This window comes from Mesoplodon mirus, assembly GCF_964341445.2.
Source record: "Mesoplodon mirus genome assembly, chromosome: 10".
NCBI lineage: Eukaryota > Metazoa > Chordata > Mammalia > Artiodactyla > Ziphiidae > Mesoplodon > Mesoplodon mirus.
This window is the reverse complement of record NC_138986.1, coordinates 18,856,968-18,880,823: the sequence shown is the minus strand read 5'-3', so window position 1 is coordinate 18,880,823 and position 23,856 is coordinate 18,856,968. Positions and strand designations below refer to the sequence as shown.

Here is a 23,856-nt window from a genome sequence, read left to right as displayed (position 1 = left end):
TCAACAAACAGTCCTGGGACCACTGGTTATCCACATGGTAAACAAATGCAACTTGGCACCTACTTTCAATATTTCCTTTAGGGTAGGCCTGCTGATTAGTGTAGCTTTTATTCTTCATTCAATGATTACTCATTAAATGTCATTTTCCTATTTTACTCATAAAATTTATAACTATCTGAAATTATTTTATTTATTTAATTGCTCTTTAATGACCTATCTTGTTTCCAGTATAGTAGAAGGCCCTTGAGGGGAAGAATCTTCTCTATTCTGCTCATATCATTGTACTTGGAGTATCTAGAACATTTCCTGGCACCATCAGAAGCTTTTTAATAAATAAATGAATGTGTAAATGTGCCAGGGAAATTCAGAGTGAAAAGAGAAGGTAATCCCTTGATCTGGCACTTGAATGAAGAGGAGGAGTTTAGTTGGGAGAGCCTGGGGTTGGGTAAGGGTTGGAATATATTCCAGATGGAGAGTATAGCATGCACAGAATGTGAATAAATGTGAGAGGGTATCACAGGGTGACTTTCTAAATGAGCCATCCCTAAAGGCAGTAAGTGGAAATGTTTGTTTAGAACAGTTTTATTTTTTCAGTCACAAGTCTCAGATTACTTGTATTATTTTCCCTTCATTTTATGTATGAAAAAAAACTTGTTTCCCCACGAAAATAGCTCAGGATCCTAAGACTTATTCATCCTACCCACCCAACTCTCAACTTTTTCCAATTTAGGGCTGCACAAGCAAACGCTGTTCTGCTTACTCACATTACTTGGCATTATTTAAATCAGTAGTTCTTTAAGTCAAGTGTGTGTGCCATGCTCACCTATGTTTTTTGTTTTTGTTTTTTGTCGTTGTTGTCTAATACAGCTTTCTGGGCTCTCCTTTTGATAAAAGATTAAAAGAGAATGTCTGGGTAGGTTAGAGAGTTAGCTCCCCAGGTGTCTTAGTCAGCTCTGGCCGATATAACAAAGTACCATCAACTGAGCGGCTTAAACAACAATTTATTTCTCACAGTTCTGAAACTGGAGAAGTCCAAGATCAAGCAGCCAGCTTCAGTGTCTGGTGAGACACACTTCCTGGTTCATAGGTCACTGTCTTCTTGCTGTGTCCTCTTTTCCAAGGGCACTAACCTCATTCATGAGAGCTCTACCTTCATGACCTCTGAAAGACCTACTTCTTAATCCTGTCATATTGGGGGCTGGGATTTAAACATTCAAATTTGGGGGACAGAAACATTCAGTCCATAACATCAAGTGAGTCAGATACAAAGCAAATGTGGGAACTACTGAATTCTAATCTAAACCCTTACTGATCAAAGCATTCACATCACCTGGGAATTTATCTGAAATTCTAAATCTCAGGCTCCAGGCCCCATACACTTAATCTGCACTTTTACAAGATCCCAGATGATTCATATGAACTTTTAAGTTTGAGAAGTAAGTACTGATCCAAACCACTGTGTACCTAAACCTGAAGCATTAGCATCACCTGGGAACTTGTTTGAAATGCAAACTATCTGGCTCCACCCCAGATCTACTGAATCAGAACCTCTCTGGATATGGGCCTACTGTGCAATCTGTTGTAACAAACCCTTAACACTCAAGTTTGAGAACCACCAGATCCAAGCCGTTATCCTTCCTTTAGCTGGGACAATTCCTAATTTTAAATCATTCACCACATGTGATTTTTAGCACCACAATTCTATTTTTAATGCCAGTGGAAACCTAGGAGGGTTAAAGAAAAAAATAAAAGCCATAAAAATTTATGGTAATACGTATGTATGGAACAATATGCTGCACTTCTGGCAGTAATTGGAAGATTTCCTCTTTCCCCAAGCTGGAGATGTACTGGACGGGCTCTAGCTGAGTGAGCATAAAAGCCATAAGCTATTTGGCCATAAACGTCCTTAGAGACATATGCACGATTTTTCAGTAGCTATTCTATTGAAGGTTTTACTCCCACCTTGACTTCTAAATTTTAAAACGCCTCCACTTCTGAAAAACATTTTTCAGTGATTGTCAGAGTGAGGACAGGGTGAGCAGCCGCTTTAGTTTATTTAAGGAAGCTACCAGAGGCTATCAGCTCCAGGTGTCTCTAAACCTTATGCAGGGCAGCCCTCCATTTTATAAACACGGCAGGAAACCTAAGGCTTCCTATCTTTCTTCTTTTAAATAAAAGTCCTCAACACTGTATTTCAGTCCATTCCTAGGATCTGTCTCAGAGTCTCTACCACCGGAACACTTAAAAAGGCTTTTGTGGTTTGCTGAGGAAGTAAAACAAGATCGTTTTGGAGACCTTGTGTCTTCTTCCTCAGACTCACTCCTTCGTTTATACAAAAGCGTTTTCAGTCCTTTGTCGAGTTCAGAGTCATCCGTCCACTCTTTTTATTTCTAAAGTGGGCCGCTGGAGATCAAAGACAATGATCTCCAGGTGTTAAACTCCCTCAGGGCCGAGCCAGGGAAGGAGGCTGATTCCCAGGCCCGCGCCTTCCAGGCTGGGGTCGGCCTCCTGGAAAACCACCTAGCGCCCCTCCGCGCTCTGCGCCGGGGGCGTTCACCGCCGGCCTCGGAGGCCTGACCTTGAACCGCCTGGGCTCACCCCGGCTCTGTGAACGCTCGCCGTCGGCCCCGGGTTCTCGGCTGCCCCGCGGCCAGCAGGGGGCGGCCGAGCTCAGCGCCGCCCCAAGGAAGGGACGCCCGGGGAGAGGAAGTTCCCCGAGTTCTGGGCCGGCCCGCCGTGAGCGCAGGCGGCGGCGGGTAGAGACCTCCTCACCCCGGCCTCCCTAGCCAGGCCAGCCCCCGGCCCTTCCCCCGCCCCTCGCGGGCTGCGAGCGGCGGCGGGTTCCGGGTCCTGTGACCGGTCAGGCGCTGCGGCAGCGCGGCGGGGAGGGCGGCCGGACTCGGGGAAGTTTCGACGGCCGGCGGGGGCTCCCAGGGCGACGCGGGGAGGTCGCGGCCGGGCGGGGGCCCCGGCGCGGAGCCCGAGCTTGCCGAGAGCGGCCGTCTGGCTGAGCGAGGCCGGGGCGCTCATGGCGGGCGGCGGAGCCGGGGACCCGGGCCGGGGGGCGGCCGCCGCCACGGTGCCCGAGACCCGCGAGCACCTCTTCAAGGTGCTGGTCATCGGCGAACTTGGCGTGGGCAAGACCAGCATCATCAAGCGCTACGTCCACCAGCTCTTCTCCCAGCACTACCGGGCCACCATCGGGGTGGACTTCGCTCTCAAGGTCCTCAACTGGGACAGCAAGACGCTGGTGCGCCTGCAGCTGTGGGACATCGCGGGTAAGCGGGTGGCCCGAGCCGCGGACGCGCGGGGACCCCACGGCGGGCAGGAGGCGCCCGCCGGGTTTCCAGCCGTCGGGAGCCCGGGGCCGCTCGGCTGCTTTCAGTCTCCTTTCTGCTGTCTCTGTCCTCTGCCCGAACTCGCCTGCCCGTGTCAGTTTAGAAGAAAGGGACTAAACCACTTAGAAATAAATGCATAATGAGTAACCCTGGTTAGATGCCTCAGCTCAGTGTGTGGAGAGCTGTCATATTTTTAAGAGATGGAGGGGAGGCCCTGTGCTCTGGCGCTCTCACCCGACCAGAGGTGAGAAAGCCATGGGGGCTTTTCCCGAATTTTTAACTCTGAATCTTTTTTTTTAACTTTATTTTTATTTCTTTAACATATTTATTGGAGTATAATTACTTTACAATGGTGTGTTAGTTTCTGCTGTATAACAGAGTGAATCAGCTATACATATGTCCCTGTATCTCTTCCCTCTTGTGTCTCCCTCCCTCCCACCCCTCTAGGTGGTCACAAAGCGCTGAGCTGATCTCCCTGTGCTATGCGGCTACTTCCCACTAGCTATCTACCTTACGTTTGGTAGTGTATATTTGTCCATGCCACTCTCTCACTTTGTCCCAGCTTACCCTTCCCCCTCCCCGTGTCCTCAAGTCCATTCTCTAGTAGGTCTGTGTCTTTATTCCCGTCTTGCCCCCAGGTTTAACTCGGAATCTTGACAAGGAAGAGCGAAGGGAGGGGGCTGGCTCCTCTCATTCGCTTTAACGTTTCACAGGTGAGAACTGAGGTTCAGAGTGGTTGAACGACTTGCCCTAAGTGACACAACCAAGACTAGAAACCAGGTTCCTTTTCGGAAGGTTTTTCATCACCCACCTTGGGTCTGAGACACTTCCTTGTGAGCGAAACCCCATTCTTCATATACCGTGCTCTCATCCCTGGGGCAGGCCACCCAGGCGAAGATTTGGGAAAGTTTCCCTTGAAAGCTCGTGTTCCTCTTCCCTCCCTAAACCAGCACCTAGCCCCACTCCTGCCTCCCCAGCCGCAATATATTATTTCCCTGGCATTTCCTCTCGGTTGTCATTTGGGAGCGTAATATCCCTGCTTGAGGGGTACATATTCTCCTTGCTGTCATGTATGAAAACTTGAACTCCAGCTGGTGTGGTGGGTGGGATGTGCACATTGAAAAAGACGTTAACTTTGGGAAAGTTTAAATATGGAAGAGTTACCCTGTTCGGTCATCATCCATGTTAAGGTCAGTCTGCGTTAGAGCGTTCGGATGGGAGCATGTTCAGGGTTGGAGAGACCGTCCATCAGCCTCCGCTTGCACAACAGAAGCCTGTAGGTGTGGGCACCCAACTGGTAGCGGAGTCAGGGACACAGGTCTGTCTGCTGGGTAGTGCTCTTGTCATCAGCTGCTTATGACATATGAGAAGGTATTGAAGAATTATAACTTACATGCTCATTTATTTAAGAACAGGCTTCTCTACTTCAGATATGAGAATAAATTGATGTATATCACCACAGAGAAAGGGGGATAATCAGCCTTGGGCTCAGCTTTTTGTTGTTTTTGTTGGTTACAGAAAACCAAAAGTTCGTTTGAAAAGTCATCTTTTGAAGCCAGAGGCTTCTTTCGAAACACTTCCTGCTTTTTCATAGAGCACTTATGAATAATAGTATTGCTTCTCGACAAAGTCATGGATTCTAAAGGTTGCCTTACCATGTGATAGTCATTCTGTAGGAATCTTCAGTGTAGCCATCAATTTCCATGAAGATGATTTTAAATCCCTGCCTAGGAGGATTGTTGACTTTGCCTTATTCTTCATGTAAAATAATGTGGTGTTTAGCGATTAAATTATGCTTGGGTCCTACTGCAGGTAAATAAAAGATTTTTAAGGCACAGTTGTGTTTTTAAGCTTCAAGGAAAAAAAGCTTATATTTGGAGACTTGGGAAAGCAAAAGCATGAGTAGGAGTTTTCTTCCTGGGTATCACCTCTTTTTTCACCCTTCTTGAAGAGATCTATTTTGCCAGAAAGGGGACATAGTCAGTCTTTACCAGACTCTGGTATATAGAGGCCTAGATGGAATATCCTTGCACTTTTGCCGAAATCCAAAGCTTGAGCTTTTCCAGGAAGGAAAGCAGACCTTTAAGATCTCCAAAAGGGATTCCATCCAGCAAGTACACACCAGCAATTATCAAGATTAGAGGTAAACTTATGAGATAATTGGAAATTATTAGGCTCATCTTTTTAATAAGGTTGTCAGTGTTAATATATAAGGAAACTAAGAGCAAAAATGTTGTGGCTTTAACTTAAGGGTTAGGGAGCTACATCATTAACTAGGTTTGGTTTGAATATTTGAGCTACTAGTGAATCCTAGCACATCCCATTTGAATTAAGTAGTAATGGTGTAATGAAGGCAAGTTGAAGGTCACTCCAAAAGTTCCCCATGGCTAAACATAGTTGCCTTATGTAGTAACAAAGTTGAATCATATTCAATTCTCAAAGGAGGGAAATAGTCCTTGATGGCAAAATAGTAGGTGGAGCTGGCCACTTGATATGACTCACTTAAGGTGTGGTGTTATTACTATGTAGCGTTTTTGCTGTTGCTTTAGAGATGGGAAAGGTGCTAAAGACATTATGTCAAGTCTCTATACTTGGAAGCTTTGGCAAGTGTGAGAGGCAGGAGTTATCCAAAATGTTTTCTGTAAATGTGGCCAGGCAGTTTAAGCTAAACTCTTCAAATTGAGAACCATAGTGACTCTTGGGTACAGGCCTCACAAATCCTTATTACATCAAATGAATGTAGCTTTAAAATATAGATGCAATTTAATATAATTTTTGTGTTAGGCAATTGCTGTCTTTTACTTCATATCTGCTTTAAGACTGCTGCTCAGTACATACTGAAATACACTAAAATAGTGAAGTCTTTGATAAGATTTTAAAGAGAGTTTACCTAATGCATACTGAATTAGGATGCAGCATCTGATCTTCCTTTTAACGTGTATTATAGATGAATTAGTATTTGGCCCACTACTTATTATAAGCCTATTAGCAACTGTAGAATTTTCCAGGTAGGTTGAATGGCTGGTCCAGGCTAAATCTCTCTTTTTTCTTAAGTTTGTCCATTTAGATCTAATATAATATAATTCAGTCTTCATGCATTCATTGTTTTTGTAGAGGAGGCAGAATTTTATCCCTGCCCTCCTAGAGCTTTCAGCTGGGCCTGGGAATTAATGTAAGACAGATTAATAGCAGAAATTTATTTAATATAAGCTTTACGTGACACAGGAGCCTCTATAAGGAAAGGAAGACCCCAAAAAGTTTAACCTAGTATAAATGCTTTTATACTAGGTTGAACAATTGTAGAAAAATAACCAAACTCTATGGGAGGCTAAAGGAATATAAGAGTTATTTTAACAAGATCTGTTTCTATAGAAGTCTCTCAGCTTGACTCCCCATCTCTGGTGATGAGAATGTTTCCTTCCTTCCGGTATAGGGAGGACATCTTTCACATGGGAGTTTTATCTCCCCATTTAAGGAAGAAGAAGGGGAGATTAGAGCACCCTTCGTGCACTTGCTGTTTTTCAAGTGCCTTTAGTTCAAATAATTCTTATGCCAAAGTGGCATTTTGGGGGGTGGGCTATTCTGCCACCCTTCACTTTTAAGGATCAAAATTTCTTTATAAAAATCTGAGTAATACATCTTTGGGCCAAAGAACAAATCAGGAACAATGTATTCTGAATTCATGTAAATATTGTTTACCAAAGCATAAAATGCATGCTTGGAAGACGTTATAAATTATATAAACCATAGTTAGATTCACTTTTGTTTTTTGATTCACATCTGAAAATAGAATGTTGATCCTGTCTTTCTTGTTCTCTCTTGCATATTGCCAATTACTATATCTAGTGATCTCTTCTTGTCTTCTTTGATAACCCTCCAACTCTTCTTGAGCAAGAGTCTGGAATATTATCTCTGATGCTTTCTTGACCTTCAGAGTATCTGTCAGTCAGGGAGTATTAATATTCAAGTTTTTTTTTTCCCTAAATATGAAGAAGCAGTGCTTTGAGGAATTAGTCTCTGTTATTTGTAGTCTCTGTCTTAGTACTACAGTAACTGTCTTAGGGCTTATTGGGGGCCAATTGCTTAATAACTCATTTAAAGGAATTAAAGAAAATCTTTATTACATCTGACCCGTACAATCTTGCCATCTTCAGCCTTATTCTGGCTCAATTTCTGTGCTGAATTACAAGCAAAGCCTACTGTCCCATTTTACATCTTCAAATCTTCCTCAGTTTGTTAGTCCTGACACACCTTTGGGTGCCCCAGTATGGACTGTGCTTTCACAATTGCCCAGGCAGCAGGAGTTTCAACATAACAACATATTTGTGTTATTGCACATGAAAATTCCCCTGATAATGATAAGCCTGTTGCCTTTCCTCCTTTTGAATATGTTACCATTCTTAGTTGCCTCAATTAGTCCAAGTAAGCTAAAAGGCGCTCAGGTTAGAGGCAGAGACAGCCAAGTGCTGATAAGAAGTACTAAAATTTGACTTGGCTCCCAGCCATTTGCCTAATCATTCTATTGTTTGAACTGGATTATAGGCTTTCAGAGACCCCATGGTGTAAATACAGGGAGGTTTGGTAAGTTGACCAAGAAAACACAGGTAATCCACGGCACCGTACAGAGACAGGACTCATGTCTCTGTCAAATAGCACAGTGGATTTTTGGTTCACTGGATTCAAAACAGTACCATTAACTTTTCTCTAAATTTGCGAATGTTCTGGTCATCTCTATTTTAGAGCATGTGACTCATATTTGAATAATTACCATCTCTTTATGTCATCGATCCAGAATTTCCAGTTCTTATACTTAATTATGAAGCATACTGCTTCCAAAGCAGACACTTTTTGATTGGCTGCATCACTTTTTTTGGTACATTTTGAAAGACTGTTTCCAAACTGTGGACTTCTCTGAAGTTAACAAAGCTCTTTTATTGGTATATGGTTGCAGAGCACACCCTGGAAAAGCAAGGTAACAATTACAGATATTTGTCTGGTCTACTCTCATCTCATGGATTGAGCCTGAATGCCATGCGTTATTCCAGGGCTGCAATGTTATTTTCAGATATATTTTAGGAGAAATTTGATCTGTCATGTATATGTTATCCTGACCTTCCAACTTTCTTAAGCTTTTGATATATAAATTTTAATGGTTCTTATTCCCTTTTAAATTGTACTCAAGATTTTGTTTTTATTCAAGTGTGATGAGACCAACACATCAGGAGACAATTGCCATTGAAAGAAATAGTTTGTTACTCATAGTTCCCAAGAGGAGGGACCATGCCACACCACGCAGGACCGTGTAGGGAAGCACCAGGGTCATTCAGGAGGCAGAAGGAGCTCGGAGAAAGCAAAGCAAGGGCTAGAGCCTTTACTGTGGTTTTTGAAGTAAGGAAATGACAAGGCAGTGTAGGCAGGCTGAGCAAGCTTAGGATTAGATAGTTTGAGAGACTGCAGTTTGTTCTGGGCTATAGGGATGGTCCCTAGTTGTCTAGTACCTGGCCATGGGGTGATTCAGGGCAGGAGGATTATGTCCTGGACTGCAGGAGCCTGGAAAAAGAAAGCGGGTAGAGGATAAGGACTCAGGATTGGTTGGTTTGCATATCGAAGACATGCTCTCAACAAGTTATTTGCTCTCTCTAAGAACTAGCTAACCCTAAGAGGGGCAGTCCCTCCCCTGGTCTGCAAGGCACCAAGATGTCAAAGCATCATAAAATATAGAAAATAAAAAACCTGATTAATACATATTTCTAAGCACTTATTAAAATAGATTGAGAGATGAGAGAAAGTCCTCTTCCAAAGAAGAAAACTTTGAAGGCCTTTGATTTGGAGGCCAAGAATAGCGTATCCTTAAAATAGTGAGGATTTCACATTTAATCAACACTTAAGTAATAGAGAGTGGGCTAAGTTGACAAGTTTAAGTTGTATTATGGTTGTAGAGCTCTTCTCTTGGATGGTGAAAAAAGTGCTGACATATGTGGGGAGATTTCTGAAGGGTGAGACAAAAGATCAAGAAAAAGTTGCTTTAGAATTCTACTCAATTATATTTTCAAAAGAGCTTTTTGCACTTTTTGCAATCGATGCTAGAAACATGTGATTTCTTCACTCTTATTTTGAGAGAGACAAACCGCATAAAAATAAATGGATAGCAGGGCTTTAGTTTAAGGCTCTCTGTTGGTCCTTCTAATTGACAGATGATCTTACATTCTCTTCTTCCCCATTCTTTTCACTCACTTCTACCCAGATATTTTCCTTAAGCATCGTCCATAGTGATTTTTTATTGCTTTGAAGTTAAGCTAAATATATTGGGGTTTTTAGTGTGATTGTATGGGACCTCCTCCATCAGACTCATCTGAGGTGCTTAAAATGCAGATTCCTTAGCATCAGCTATAAGCAGAATTGGCTTCATCTGTCAAACATCCCCAAACATCATGGTTTAACAAGAGAGAAGTTAAGTCTCTCACCTACTAAGTCTGTAGTTGAGCAGTCCACGGCTGGTGAGCAGAACCATTCATTCTTCCTGGACCAAAGCTGACATTTCACCACTCAGCTATTCCCTGGCCACATTCTTCGTCTTTGTGGTCCAGTCAAACGCACATGCCTTGCTGCAAGGGCAGCTAGAAAACCAGGGCTTTTTCTGTTTGTTTTTAAATTGGACACATTGCTTTCCCAAATAAAATTCTGTGAAGGGATATTGGAGAGGCAACTAGCAATCCTCCATGCTTACCAAATCAGAATTCCTAGAGGTAGGGCTTGGAAATGTGTAATTTGCCAAGCACCATGGGTAGTCTGATTTATACTGAAGTTGAGAACACTTGTTCTGTCTTGTCTCTGCTGCAAGCTGCCAACAGACTTACCCCCCCACTGAGCTCCACGGAACAAGCCTGCTGTTCCCCGGGCTCCTTCACACTCACCTTCCCTGACCCTTAAGTTCCTGTCTGTTTCATATCACCTGCTCCTTATCTGTGTGGCTCTCAAGAGGTGATGTAAGGAGACAAGAGAAATTACAGGACAGAGGTGGTACATGTCTTGCTCTCATTTAATGCTTAAGAAAGGAAGAAGCCAATACCTCAAACTTCTAAAACTATTATGACTTTGGACACAAACCAAAAAGATATTTTGATTTTTTTCCTTCCTTTAAATTGATTAAAGTCAGGTGTTATTTTCATAGTCACCACAGAAGATGTAAATAGTTGAATAAAAACAGACCTTACACTGTGACCTAAATACCACAGAAGGCTGCTCATTTCAAATTAGCAAAAAGAAAAATCCAGACTCTGAACTGGCATGTATTGCGGAATAGGTAATTTTGAAGACTACTTAGTGATACTGCTACCATCTCAAAAGGAGTTTGTTTTCCTTTTAGTTTAGGTATTTAAAATTTTTTTCTTTATTCAGTTTTGTTACTCTTTTGCTTGACAGAAGGTGGTATGAGCAAAAATGGTGCTTTGTACATGATTTAAATGGCAGCTTTGCCTCTTCCCCTATAAAGCTTATTTTTCCAAGTGGAAATATATTTCCAAATGTAAGAATAGAATCCCAGAGTTAGGAAATTTTGGTATTTGACCCTCTCACATAATAACAGTTAACATTTATTAAAAGCTGTTTTATAGTCACTGTTATTCAATTTACTTTTATTCTCATTTATACTTATGATAATCTGGAGAAATTAGAATGATTCTCAGTTTACAGTTGAGTAAACTGAAACTCGGGAAGATTAAGGGATTTTCCTAAGGTCTGTACACCTGTAACTTGCAGAGTTAGGGCATGGATCCAGATATTTTTTCATTCCAAAGGTTTCATTGTCATGTTATATTATCTCCCTCTCATCTACACATGACAAAAGGGAAAACCAGACAAATGAATGGGATTGTGTAAAATCATGTGACTCCTTTTACCTTCTTCATGGTACAATATTAAAATATGAAATTCAGTACATATCAAATCCAAACTCATATGGTGCTAATTTGATGCATTAGCATTTAGACTTGTTTTATCTGTGGAGAATACAGCCACTTGTTTTATGGAAAATTGCATAAGCCAGTGGGGGGAAAATGGGCAGCTAGCAATATGGTCTCTTTTTAGTTACATTGTTTTATTGGTCAGTATTATGGTAGTTCTTTAATGTAAGAAAGTGTTTTTTTTCTTCTAACAATACCTATAGTTTTAGCATGTTAAATATTTAAGTGTAATGCTGGGGCACGTTTATAAGGGCTTTATAAAGTAGTAGTATAATGAGTCATTAACTAGATGCCCTAAAAATAACAAAAACCTATGTGACTACAAATTGTAACCTCTTACATATAAAACCCAAGACCCATTATGACATCACATTATTACCTGTATCAAGCTATAAAAATTTTTAGTGGATAGATAATTCTCCTTCTAGAACCAATGACTGGACTTAAATTAAATTTTGACTGGGTCTTGATCTATTACCCACCACCCACACAGCTTGTTAGAAGCGCTTCATCTCTGAAATGCACACTGAATTTTAAGGATTTGTTTTTAAAGGACTTTATATGCACTGACTAGAAACTATACATTTTCTCCCAATCACCTTGAGCAAGAATATGTAGCTCAATAATTCTTAGTGGGTGGGAAAAGATAAGCATTTATACTTGAAAAGCTAAGCACTAATTGTCCTGTTGCTCAGATTTATTTTTCATTGTGTAATTTATATCTTGAGTTTCAAATAACATTAAGAGACATTTAGATTATTTATCAAATGGGGGCATGAACATAAAATATTGAGACAAACATTAAAAAAATAAAAGCAGTGATTAAAATCATAAGAGAAAGCATCTCTGGCATGTGTTTCTGATAGCAGTTCAAAACACAGTACTTTCCTTTTCAAATCAGAGAGGAAATACTTCCCTTTTGAAAATTTGCATGCGCTATAAAGAGATAAGGCACACTGTTTTGTGGGTTTTTTTCCCTTGACTGGAATATGTATTCCTGGAAATGTATTAAATTATCTCAACTCCTTTTCAAAGCCATTAATGTTGGATACTCCAAATATTAGATAAGCATTTTAATCCTTTTGCCAGTATATATACCTTACAGGTCATCCATTTCAGTATGTACAAAGTTGTGCATTTTTAAATGTCTTCGAGCCTAGATGACTAGCACTGTGCTCTTTTTTTCCCTTTCTCATTGCCAAGATATCTAGCTATAATCAGGGTTTCTTCTTCTAGAGAAGGAAGTAACACATCCTTTTAAAGGATAACGCATTTCAGAGCTATCTGGAATATTTACGCAATGTGTCCACAGCAGTATGGATGAAAAACCCTGTCCCTAGCATCAGCATAAGTAATGCAGTCAGCAGTGGGGCACTTCCTTACCTGCTGTGGTAAAGCACTAGGGGACATAGAGCAAGGTTGTAACTTTTGTAGCAGGGCTGTGCTGTCCTTAAGGAAGGTCACTCCCGGGCTCATCGTACCTTGGATCTATTTGGAAACACAGGGCCATGTGGAGCAATACATACTCCAGAAAATACTTGGGTAACAGATCAGACAGTACATTTGATAACAAGTCAACCTAAGAAATTTGAGTAATGTCATCTCCCTGGGATTTTATTTTCTCATCTATAAAATAAGAGAGGTTGTACTAGATGATCTGGAGTGTCATCTTCCAGTTACAGTATTGTCCGTTACAGTGTTTTGTCAGGAAAGCATAAAGTGGTCCCTCTCGTTCCTGTAAGAGAAGATTACAGCTCTGGTCACAGAAGGTGGTGTCGCTTGGCATTCTCCCCACCCTGTCTGAACTACTTCTACAGACCTAGTGAGAGGGGGGTCTCCCAGGTTTTGCTGAGTTTCCATATTGCTATACGCTTTAACTCTATACACACATGCCATGAAACAAAACACGTGCAGCTGTCTTTACATTTAATAACTCTAGACTTTCCCTTCTACATGGCAGAAATCTCCTGCTTTTATATATGTATTTTCGGCAAGTAGAATCCTAGAATAATAAAAATTTCTCAGGCTAAACTTAAAATGGTTGATTGGCTGCCCCCTCAGAGTATTTTTTATTTTCTTTTCTAAAATTAAAAAAAAAAAAGAAATCTAAGAGTCTATGGAATTCTAATGCAATTCTAGTTTGGATGTGAAAGTCTTTCCCATTAGTTTGATCCTTAGCCCTTCTTTGAATCTAGGAAGGGCTGACTTCTGATGTGCTGTGAAAGGGGAAGTAGGAGAATTTGCGTTTCTCCTGGTGATGACTCAGAGCTACTGGGAAACTGCCTCGAGCAGTTAACATGGCTTTGACTAGGCTGGCCACCCCCATGGGCGTGCAACCTGAAAGTCACAGCATGGAAATAAAGTTTATGAAGATACTATATTTTCATGATGAGTTAGCATTTGAATGGCATTTCTTGATAATGTATCTTTCAAAAAAGACTCGCTTACCTCAATGAATAACATCCCCTTGTTTGATACCATAATATGCTCTTTGTATCCCTGATTATACCCAACACATCATGGTATCATTTTGTCTGTTTCCTCAAATAGACTGTGAGATCCTTAAGGTCATATTCACTGTTTCATTGTTTTCATCAGTGTCTAGCACAGTGCCTGGTACATAGGAGGAACCTAATACATATTTTCTAGTTGAGATCAGATCTAGATAGAAGAGATAAAAAGATAATTGGGAGCTGTACCAGCCAAGATAGACTAGGTTATGTTGGGGGGTCAACAACATTAAAATAATTATTTCTCGTGCTTTTTACTTGTCCACAGTGGGGAACAGAGGTGGGAGGGATGGTGAGGAACGTGAGGATGATTTTTCATTGGAGCCACTTGAAGACCCAGGCTAACAGAGGCCCTACCATCTCAAAATTGGGGTTCAGCCTTGCTGCTGCAGGACAAGTGATTCTGCTGGGAAGCAACACTTCTGTTCACATTTCATCGGCCAGGACTAGTCCACGGGCACAGCTGATTTAGTGGGAGCAGAACAGTGAGCTCCTCCGTGTGTTTAGAAGTGGAGGAGGACGGAATATTCATGAACATCAGTTTTGTTTTCCACTGGAATCCTTTGTTTTAGACAATAATAAAGGAATAGCTAAAATTACCCAAAGATACAGGATGCAACTCATACTCTAGTAGCAAAGTTTACTTTACTTCCCAGTTTAACAACTGAAAGAGCTTAGCAAATCTGTGCATTTAAACCTTTAAAACAGCATAGTTAAATCTAGGTTTCACCTTGTTAGGTTTTTGGAGAAAAACCTTTAATTTTATGTTAAGATTATTATTTTAAATGAATTCATCTTATCTTCTCCACTCCCTACTTAATTTTTTACTTGTTTTTACCAGTTCGAGAATATTTCTGAAGCATTAATGGATTACTTTTGAATTTTAAAAGAGATTATGAACTTGGTAGAATAGGAAATATATTTTTTTATTCTTTTGAAGAATAAGCTAAATGCATGGACTTGGCCTTGTGATGCTGGGTCATTTACGTTTGATCCCCATTGCTGTCTAGATTTGGTGATTGCAGAATCTTTAGAAAATCATTTTAGCATTAAATTTATAATATAGAAACCTAAAACATCAGAAGTGGGAGCTGGCTGGGACTTTGATGACCCCTAAAGATCTCTAAAGACAATTGGCTGATTTAGGCAGAGAAAGCTATTTCCTGGGGTAACTTGACTGTTGGGTGCTTGCTATTTGATTCTCTAGTACAGTTGTGCTTTTCTCAAGCTCATTTTCCTCTGCAAGCTGTTTTCACCGCTACAAGGTACAACACATAACTAGCTAATAGTTTAAGGCTTTGCCATGTGTAATCAGCACCATTTACAAAAGGATACTCAGGCTTTCATCGTGCAGTACATTTATTGAGCACTTAATGGTAATGCTTAGCTAATAGTTATTCAGTGTTTACTATGACCTGGCTTTTTACACTCTTTGAACTTGAAGTATAACCTACATGCAGAGACCTTAAGTGTATACCTTCATGAATTTTTATATACCACTTCTAGTTCAAGGTATAGACTGTTCCTAACGCCTTAGAACAGGAATCATTAAATTTTTTCTGTAAACTTCCTGATAGCAATTATTCTAGGTTTTGTGAGCCATTTACTCTCTGTTGCAACTACACAACTCTGCCATTATAGAGTAAAAACAGGCGTATAATACATGAACGGATGAGGATGGCTATTCTCTAGAATTTTATTTAGCTGGATTTGGCCATAAGCTATAGTTTGCCAAACTCAGCCCTAAAAAAATCCCAGGCAGGCATTTTACATTTAACCCTTCCAGTGACCATATGAGGTAGGTATTATTTTTTATAACTTTATTGTTGTATAGTTAACATACAATACACTGTACAATTTTATAAGTTTTGACATATGTATACCCTTTTGAAACATCACTATAATCAAGATTGCAAATATTTTCATCACCTGAAAGCTATTTGCTAGAGCATCCTCCTGTAATCCATCCTCCTGCCTTGCCCAAGGCAATCATTGATCTGCTTTCTCTTACTGTATCACTATAGTTTCTGATTTTTTAGAATTTGATATAAAGGGACTCATAGTATTACCTGTTCTCTCCTTGGTCTGGCTTTTCTGACTCAGCATAATTATTTTGAAGATTCATCCATGTTGTTGCTTGTATCCATAGTTCCTTTCCTTTCTATTGTTGAGTTGTATTCCATTGTATGGATATACCATAATCTATTCATTAGCATGTAAATAGACATTTGGGTTGCTTCCAGTTTGGGGCTATTAAAAATAAAGCTGCTATGAGCATTCATGAACATGCCTTTTTATAGACATGTGTTTTCATTTTGTTTGCAAATACCTAGGAATGGAATGGGTTTGTTGTACGGTAGGTATATGTTTACATTTTTAAGAAAGTATCAAATTGTTTCCCAACATGGTTGTACTATTTTAAAGTATTATTCTTACCAGCAGTATATGAGAGCTCCAGTTGTTCCACATCTTCACCAACACTTGGTATAGTCATACTTTTAAATTATAGCCATTGTTGTGGGTATAAAGGATCAGCTCATTGTGGTTTAAATTTGCATTTTCCCAATGGTTAATAATTTTGAGCATCATTTCTTATGCTTATTTATCATCATATAAATTCTTTGGTAAACTGTTCCAATCTTTTGCTTACTTTATTAAATTCTTTTAATCTTACTTTGGAGTTTTGAGAGCTCTTTATATTCTGGGTACAAATTTTTTTAATCAGATATAGGATCTGTATTTTTTTCTCCCAGTTTGTGCCTTTACTTTTCATTTGCTTAACAGTGTAATTGGCACTGTTTTGATTTGTCACATATGATGATGTTAGAAAGCACACCCTCTGCTGCTGAGACTGTCAGGGAGCTTTGAATCCTGGCTCTGAAACCTAAGGAAATGGATATTCTAAGCCACAAGGTCTTCCTCAAAAATGCCTTGCCACATACATTTCTGGTTTTCTTATGTTTTAACAAGAAAGTTAATATGAATACAGACTTGAATATGCTTTAGCATGGTTGGTAAAAAGAAATATTTGAAGGGATTTATAGGTGATTCTATGAACAAAACAAAAACAAAAGCCACCAGAGCTTAATAGCTCTTTATAACTTCTGGATTTCTGTACATTTACTAGTTTGGCACCCCACCCTCTATTCTAAATTAAAGGGGAAAACCATAAAATAGTGGTTTTGCATGTCTGCCTTCTTAGAGGAGAGCAGGCTTGCATTTTGAGTCAAAAGCGGGTTTGGCTGGAGATGTGAAGGAAAGAGGAGTTAAGAACATGAGTTCCTTTATCTCATGTTCACTCCTGATCTTTTTGACTAGCATTTTACCCACCACACTTATCTCCTTCCTGCAAGTCTTATTTTCTTCTATTCTTGTCTCTTCCCTCTACTCCCAGCTTTCTCTTTTCCTTTAGTACCTCTCTTCTCTTAGACCAAGAAGAGTGGAGGGGAAAATGATGGACTCTGTAGCTTTACGAACTGTCATCTCAGTGTTTATGGAGAATGTGGGGTACATGCACAGAACATAAAACTGGGTAACTGTGTACTCGGACCACATGATCAGCTGCTTCTGCTTTGTGGTTCGTGGTTCTGTGTGTATGTCCTCAATCCTACCAGTTTATGGTGCTGTGGAATGACAGATATGTATTTATGGCATTATTCTTAGGGTCAAAAGGATTATAAATAAATATCGCCTCTGTCCGGAGTATAAGTTTTTAATCTCTTATTATACTTATTTCTAGGACAGGAACGGTTTGGCAACATGACCCGAGTGTATTACAAAGAAGCTGTTGGTGCTTTCGTTGTCTTTGATATATCGAGAGGTTCCACGTTTGAAGCCGTTTTAAAATGGAAAAATGATCTGGATAGTAAAGTCCATCTTCCAAACGGCAACCCTATTCCTGCTGTCCTCTTAGCTAACAAATGTGACCAGAAAAAAGACAGTGGCCAGAATACTCCCCAGATGGACCAGTTTTGCAAAGAACATGGCTTCACTGGATGGTTTGAAACCTCTGCAAAGGTGAGGTCTGCTGTGCGTTTGTTATCTGCTCTGCTGTTAATTCGTAAATCTGACGTGTAACTTTAAAGTATTTAGATGGATTTACCTGAGTGGTTTTTGGAAACCTAGTAAAAGGTGAAGCATAGCATGGATATGTTATAGCTTCTTTCACTCAGCAGCAAGAATGCTTTCAGAATTGGGTAGTGGAGAGGTGAATAGAAGGGCAGATTTTACATTAAAATAAAAATGACTATTATTAGAACAAAGAACAAATGACATTTTCTATGAGTTTGAGTCCTTAAATGAAGTACTCTTCATGTACCTGGGATTTGTGGGGCATGAGGTATATTGTCAAGCACAACTATTTTTGATTTTTATAGAAGGCTTAATAAAACTTAGGGACATAGTTGTCCCTAGTGAAGATGTAAGTCATGTGCAGGACTAACAGACATTGAAAAGGTCAGAGAGAAAATGTATTCAGATGATGTTTGAAGAGTTTTAGATCAAATGTGTAGGAAAATTTGAACAAGAGGAAATTATCAACATTTGTGACATACTTCTTCATGAATAGTAGAGTGAGAATTTTTTCTTTCAGCCATTATGGGAAGCAGGATAAAATGTTTTTTGAAGAAAAACAAAAACACCTTGGCTGTTGAAAATCTTAACAGTCTAAATATACACGAAAGCAAAGGTGACAATACCAAGCACAGAATATTGTGCTGGAGGGGGTTTATGTGCATTGGACGTTTCACTTTAGAGGTCCAATAACAGTCAGACATGAGAGGATGATGAATTATTAGCAAAATTCTATGATGGCAAACTCAAAACCATGAATTTGATATAATCTTAACACAGTTCCAGCTTTTAGTATGCCTTCTGTGAATTTCTTGTATATATCCAAAAAAAATGCATTGTTCCTCCAAATGACCTACTTACTTATTACCAGGTTACTTTTAGCTTAACAGAAACCCATCCTAAAAGTGGAAGATTATTTGCTGCCACTGGTGATCAGAATAATGAAAGCAAAGCTATGGGAGACTACACAAAAAGTGCTCTGAAAATATTGTGATGGTGGGGTCATTGGAAAAAATAGTGTCTGCTGAAGACAGAAGTGTTTACTCCTAAGCTAAAGGCTATTTGTTTAAACAAATATATTCTAGTATCTTAAATTTCGTTTCATAAATAAAAAGTAGTAGTGGAAGAGAGATGAAGACCAGAGTTGCTGCATGAGCACTTAGCCAAACAGGAAGGAAGAGATTGCAGAAGGCAAGGCTTTTTATAGAGGCACTTGTTTTGGAAGCCATGCCCTCTGTCTGCTCTCTGCATCTGTGGGGATTTGCTTTACTTCCCAGCTTTGTTAGAAAAAAAGTAGTGGTATGTGTAAGTGTTTATTAGAGCATGAGATTTGGTGGAGAAGATGAATATATTACAGATAAAATTTCCTCTTCTGGTTTTATTTGAATTAATCATTCAGGTAATAAATCTGAATTTCTCCCCAGAGTCTAGAAGGAAGATTCATAAACTATAGTATCATGTGGCCAAGTCATCAGCTTCATGATATCTATGGACAGGGTTACACGTAAAGGTGAAAAGAAAAACATTCATATGTTCTGTGCCTTCCTACAAATATATTAGAAACAGCTTCTGCAAAATTTCCTTAGTGGTAAACCAGGAGTATTTCAAGAGAGTATCAGTAATATAAAATTTTTGTTAAAAATTTTAGTCAAGGCTTAAAGTACTGCCCAAGTGTCACTAATAACTATGCTTCTGAGCTGGCCAGCAGCTAACTTCAAATCTGATTTCTGCTAGAATACCAGTGATCTGAATTCTGATACAAACACAGCCAAAAGGCCAAGTTTGAATTCATGGGCTTCATTTTTTCACCTTTATGGAAAATAATGGATTTCCAATATGAGAATGTGTGACTAATTACAATGTGGGACTTTCTGTTCCTAATCAATAACAATTAAATGCAGTGAGAGAACATTATAATGATTTGGTATAATGGGGATGGTGGGGACTGAGGGACATTTGGGCATTCAAAGATCAATACTTTAATTGAAGTTAATGCTTATCTTGGGAGTGGAGGTAAGAAAAAGCTTGTGTTGGTGCTAGAAAAGATACCTGAATAAATAGCAGAGGTCTTGCAGAGTTCTCACTGTCTGAGAAAGGTATAACAAATAAGGGAGAAGGCTAGAATGAACCTCGTGGTATTGGATTTGAATTGGAAAAATCAACATATATGTATATATATACACACACATATATATAAATTCGGTATTAATGTGTATATGTGTGCGCATATACACACACATGCACATACATGTACACATACATATGTGTGTAAACAGATAAACATAGAAGCAGATACCAGTATGTGTATGGATACATACATATTCACTAGGTGTGTCTGCTGAAGAGGATTAGAAGCAATGACAGCACAGAACCAATGAGCTTTACAAGTCCTTAGAATTTGGTTTCTAAATACTGTTATCCAATAAAAAGAACTGAGTCTCCCTGGAGAAATGACTGATTTCAGGACTAGTAGGACAAGGAAAGTAAAGATGTGCCTGAGATATTTTGTGGTGCCGGAAGCTAAGGAAACGCTCACCAAGTGACGGAGATGCGTCAGAAAGACACAGGAGCCTGCTTATAGGAGCTCCAAAACCTAAGACAATTTGAGCAACAAAATAAATAATTATTGTGATGGACTTAATACACAGAATAAAATAATAATCCATGATATGAATAAACAAATGAATAAATGGGAGAGAAGAGAAAGCTCTTCCTAACAGTAGAATTCCAAATCATAAATGGAGAAGGAATGGTGGAAATAGAAAGTCACCATTAAACACAACAGTAATAATTGTTCTAGGGAAAAATTAATTGATGCCAAAATGAGTAGGGAAAGGTATGGTGAAAAACAGGATATTTACATATTTGTACTAACTGAGTACAAAGTGAAAAATAGTAACTTTTCAGTGGAGAAGCCTGGCAGACATGACTTCAAGCAAGTATGCCTCCTCATACACTGAAGAGGGCACATCATGTATGTCTTATTCCTGCCAACAATGCGTGACTTGAATTTAATGATAAGGAAACGTCAGACAGATCCAAACTGAGGGATAGTCTCTGGCCAGTACTCTCCAAGAGTGTCAAGGTCATGAAAGGCAAGGAGACTGAGGACCTGTTCCAGATTCAAGGAGACCAAGGGGACAGATCGCAAAATACAGCTGCTCACCTGCATCAGAAACAGGACAGTGAGACAGCTGATGAAATTCGAACAAGGTTGATAGAGTAATGCTGGCACAGGACTGTCATCTAATTTCTTGATTTTGATAGTTATACTCTGGTTACCTAAGATGTTAATGTCTGAGGAATATGGGTGAAGAATATATAGGAATTTTTACTACTTTTACAATGTTTCTGTAAATCTGAAATTATTTTAAAAGGAAAAGTTAAATACTTTTAATAAGAAGCACAGTTTTTGCTATATGTTACATATCATATATTTAATGACAGCTTATGAACCAGTCACACAAATGTTGTGATAGCTGGTGATTCCTTAGAGCATCCTTAATGGGCATCACACCCACAACATTGTTTCAGCTCAGTTTATACATGTCAACTAAAAGTCATAATTTGTACTCAGAGATGGGCAAGCGACACGTTGCATTTATCATATTTTAATGTGGTTTGAGCCCTTCAGCATTTTTTTTTTCACAATGTATCCTGAATACTTGAAGTAGATGTTCAAGGGCAGATTTTTGTTTTTGTTTTTATCTCTGTGCTTTCACTTATGTGGCTGGAAACCTATAGGAGGATGAAGACTCATTTACCATGGAGATAGTTCATTGAACCTCAGTGGCAAAAGTTTAAAACATTAAAAAACAGAACATCAGGGCTTCCCTGGTGGCGCAGTGGTTGAGAGTCTGCCTGCCGATGCAGGGGACACGGGTTCGTGCCCCGGTCTGGGAAGATCCCACATGCCGTGGAGCGGTTGGGCCCGTGAGCCATGGCCGCTGAGCCTGCGCGTCTGGAGCCTGTGCTCCGCAACGGGAGAGGCCACAGCAGTGAGAGGCCCGCGTACCACACACACACACAAAAAAACAGAACATCAGAAAGAGTGATCCTTTGTAAAAAGAAGAGTGTCTCAGTCACATTACTCAATAGCATTGAACTCTTAGCAAACACTTCAGTATTGGAGCAGGAGATGGAGCTGGCGTACTTATAAAGCCCCCTCTGACAAACTTTCCTAGTTCCTGGTAATACTCTAATGCCTTCCTCTAAGAATATTGATCGTGAGAATTGATCCTGGTTGTTTCTGCACTACAGGATAACATAAACATAGATGAAGCATCCCGGTTCCTAGTGGAGAACATTCTTGCCAACCACCAAAGCTTCCCTAATGAAGAAAACGATGGCAGAATTAAACTGGATGAGGAGACCGTGAAAAAAGAGAACAAATCCCAGTGTTGCTGACTCAGCATCTGCTTCTCTCCTGCGGATGCAGCCTGATTCGGTTGGAAGCAAATTCCTGAGACTGGATCATGGATGGTGGATATGCTGCTCTGTGAATCTTCAGGGCTGTGCCTTAAAACAACAAGGATGGCACCCCTGGGAGCCTGTGACAAAAGGGGACACTGGTGAAGGAGTCCCGCCAATGGGTCTGCCTCTTCACCTGTGAACACTTAGGCTTCTTTTGTTGTTGCCATCATATTCAGGATAATGTTTATGTCCTTTTTAACATCTTTTAAAATGACAGTTCTTCAGGATTTGTTAAGACTTGGAAGTTGTGGCTTTCAGTGTGAACACTGTGCTGGTAATAAACTTTCCCTGCAGCCTCACTGTGGTTTCCTGAGTCTGTGTTTTTGTCTCCCGTATCCCATCCTCAAGTTCGAGGGAGGCTTTTAGACCCTTTTAGCCACAGAAAGCTGGAAGTTTTTGTTTAGCAATTTATTTTTCTAGTCAAAGCTTTGGTACTTCATGTAAAATTGTTATCCTTAAATATTGTAATTTAGGGCTTCCCTGGTGGCGCAGTGGTTGAGAGTCCGCCTGCCGATGCAGGGGACACGGGTTTGTGCCCCGGTCTGGGAAGATCCCACATGCCGCGGAGCGGCTGGGCCCGTGAGCCATGGCCGCTGAGCCTGCGCGTCCGGAGCCTGTGCTCCGCAACGGGAGAGGCCACAGCAGTGAGAGGCCCACGTACCACAAAAAAAAAAAAAAAAAAAAAAAAAAAAATATATATATATATATATATATATATATATATATAGTAATTTAACTAGTCCTGGCTAGTGTGACATGTGGTTATTCCCCTTAACTACATTAAAATCCCCTTCCTAATAACTCAGGAAGCACTCACACCACACTGGTACTCTGATCTGGTTGGTACCAGTTGGAAACAATATAAATGAACATCTCTTCTTTTCTCTCCCTAGTCCGTTCTCTCCTTTCTTCTTCCTGTGTGTTTGTTTATAACTAAGAGCCTGATAGATATTACTGTTGCAGTTGTAACTAGCCTTTTCAAATCTGTAATAATAATGGTTAAGGAGAGAATTTATTTCAAAACATATACAATGAAATCGAGATTTCTATAGGAGGCATTGTGAAAGAAATTAGGTCATGTGTGGTTTTATACAAAGTTTTGAACATTTAAAGTATAGTACATGAGAAACAAAACAGGCTCACAATATTTGTATTGTCATTTAACCCAATTAAGGAAAAGAATAAATATTTTGACTGCCACTTTTGTTTTGAATTCATTTAGTTCTAGAAAGGTGATATGGGCATACTCTTCTGCCTTAGAAAAATCTGTCTTTTCACTTTTGCCTTTTATTTTTAAGGGGGTTAATGATATCATGTGAAAGGTCCAACTTATCCCTTTCAAAGGAAATTTAAAAGTATTTGTGACATACCAAAGACAATGCAAAATGAGGTCTTGTACATTAAGTATGAACTTGGATAGGAAATATCTGTACATTTATTGAGCAGGGGGAAAGAAAAGACTAGAAATCCTATTAATAAAAAAAAAAAGAAGACTAGCAAATT

General features: G+C 39.8%; 1 protein-coding gene across 1 annotated transcript; it reads left to right on the top strand.

Annotated features, from left to right (window-relative positions):
• Positions 1-2,767: 2,767 nt before the first annotated feature.
• RAB32 (RAB32, member RAS oncogene family) lies at positions 2,768-22,652 on the top strand. The gene is made up of 3 exons (XM_082633988.1): positions 2,768-3,278; positions 17,549-17,826; positions 22,141-22,652. The coding sequence occupies exons 1-3, from the start codon at positions 3,029-3,031 to the stop codon at positions 22,285-22,287; spliced, it is 675 nt and encodes a 224-aa protein (XP_082490114.1). The 5' UTR covers positions 2,768-3,028; the 3' UTR covers positions 22,288-22,652.
• Positions 22,653-23,856: the final 1,204 nt, after the last annotated feature.

Coding starts and splice junctions, on each gene's coding strand:
- RAB32 (XM_082633988.1), top strand. CDS start 3,029: ATGGCGGGCGGCGGAGCCGGGGACCCGGGCCGGGGGGCGGCCGCCGCC. Junction 3,279..17,548: donor GCAGCTGTGGGACATCGCGG/GTAAGCGGGTGG, acceptor ACTTATTTCTAG/GACAGGAACGGTTTGGCAAC. Junction 17,827..22,140: donor GGTTTGAAACCTCTGCAAAG/GTGAGGTCTGCT, acceptor TCTGCACTACAG/GATAACATAAACATAGATGA.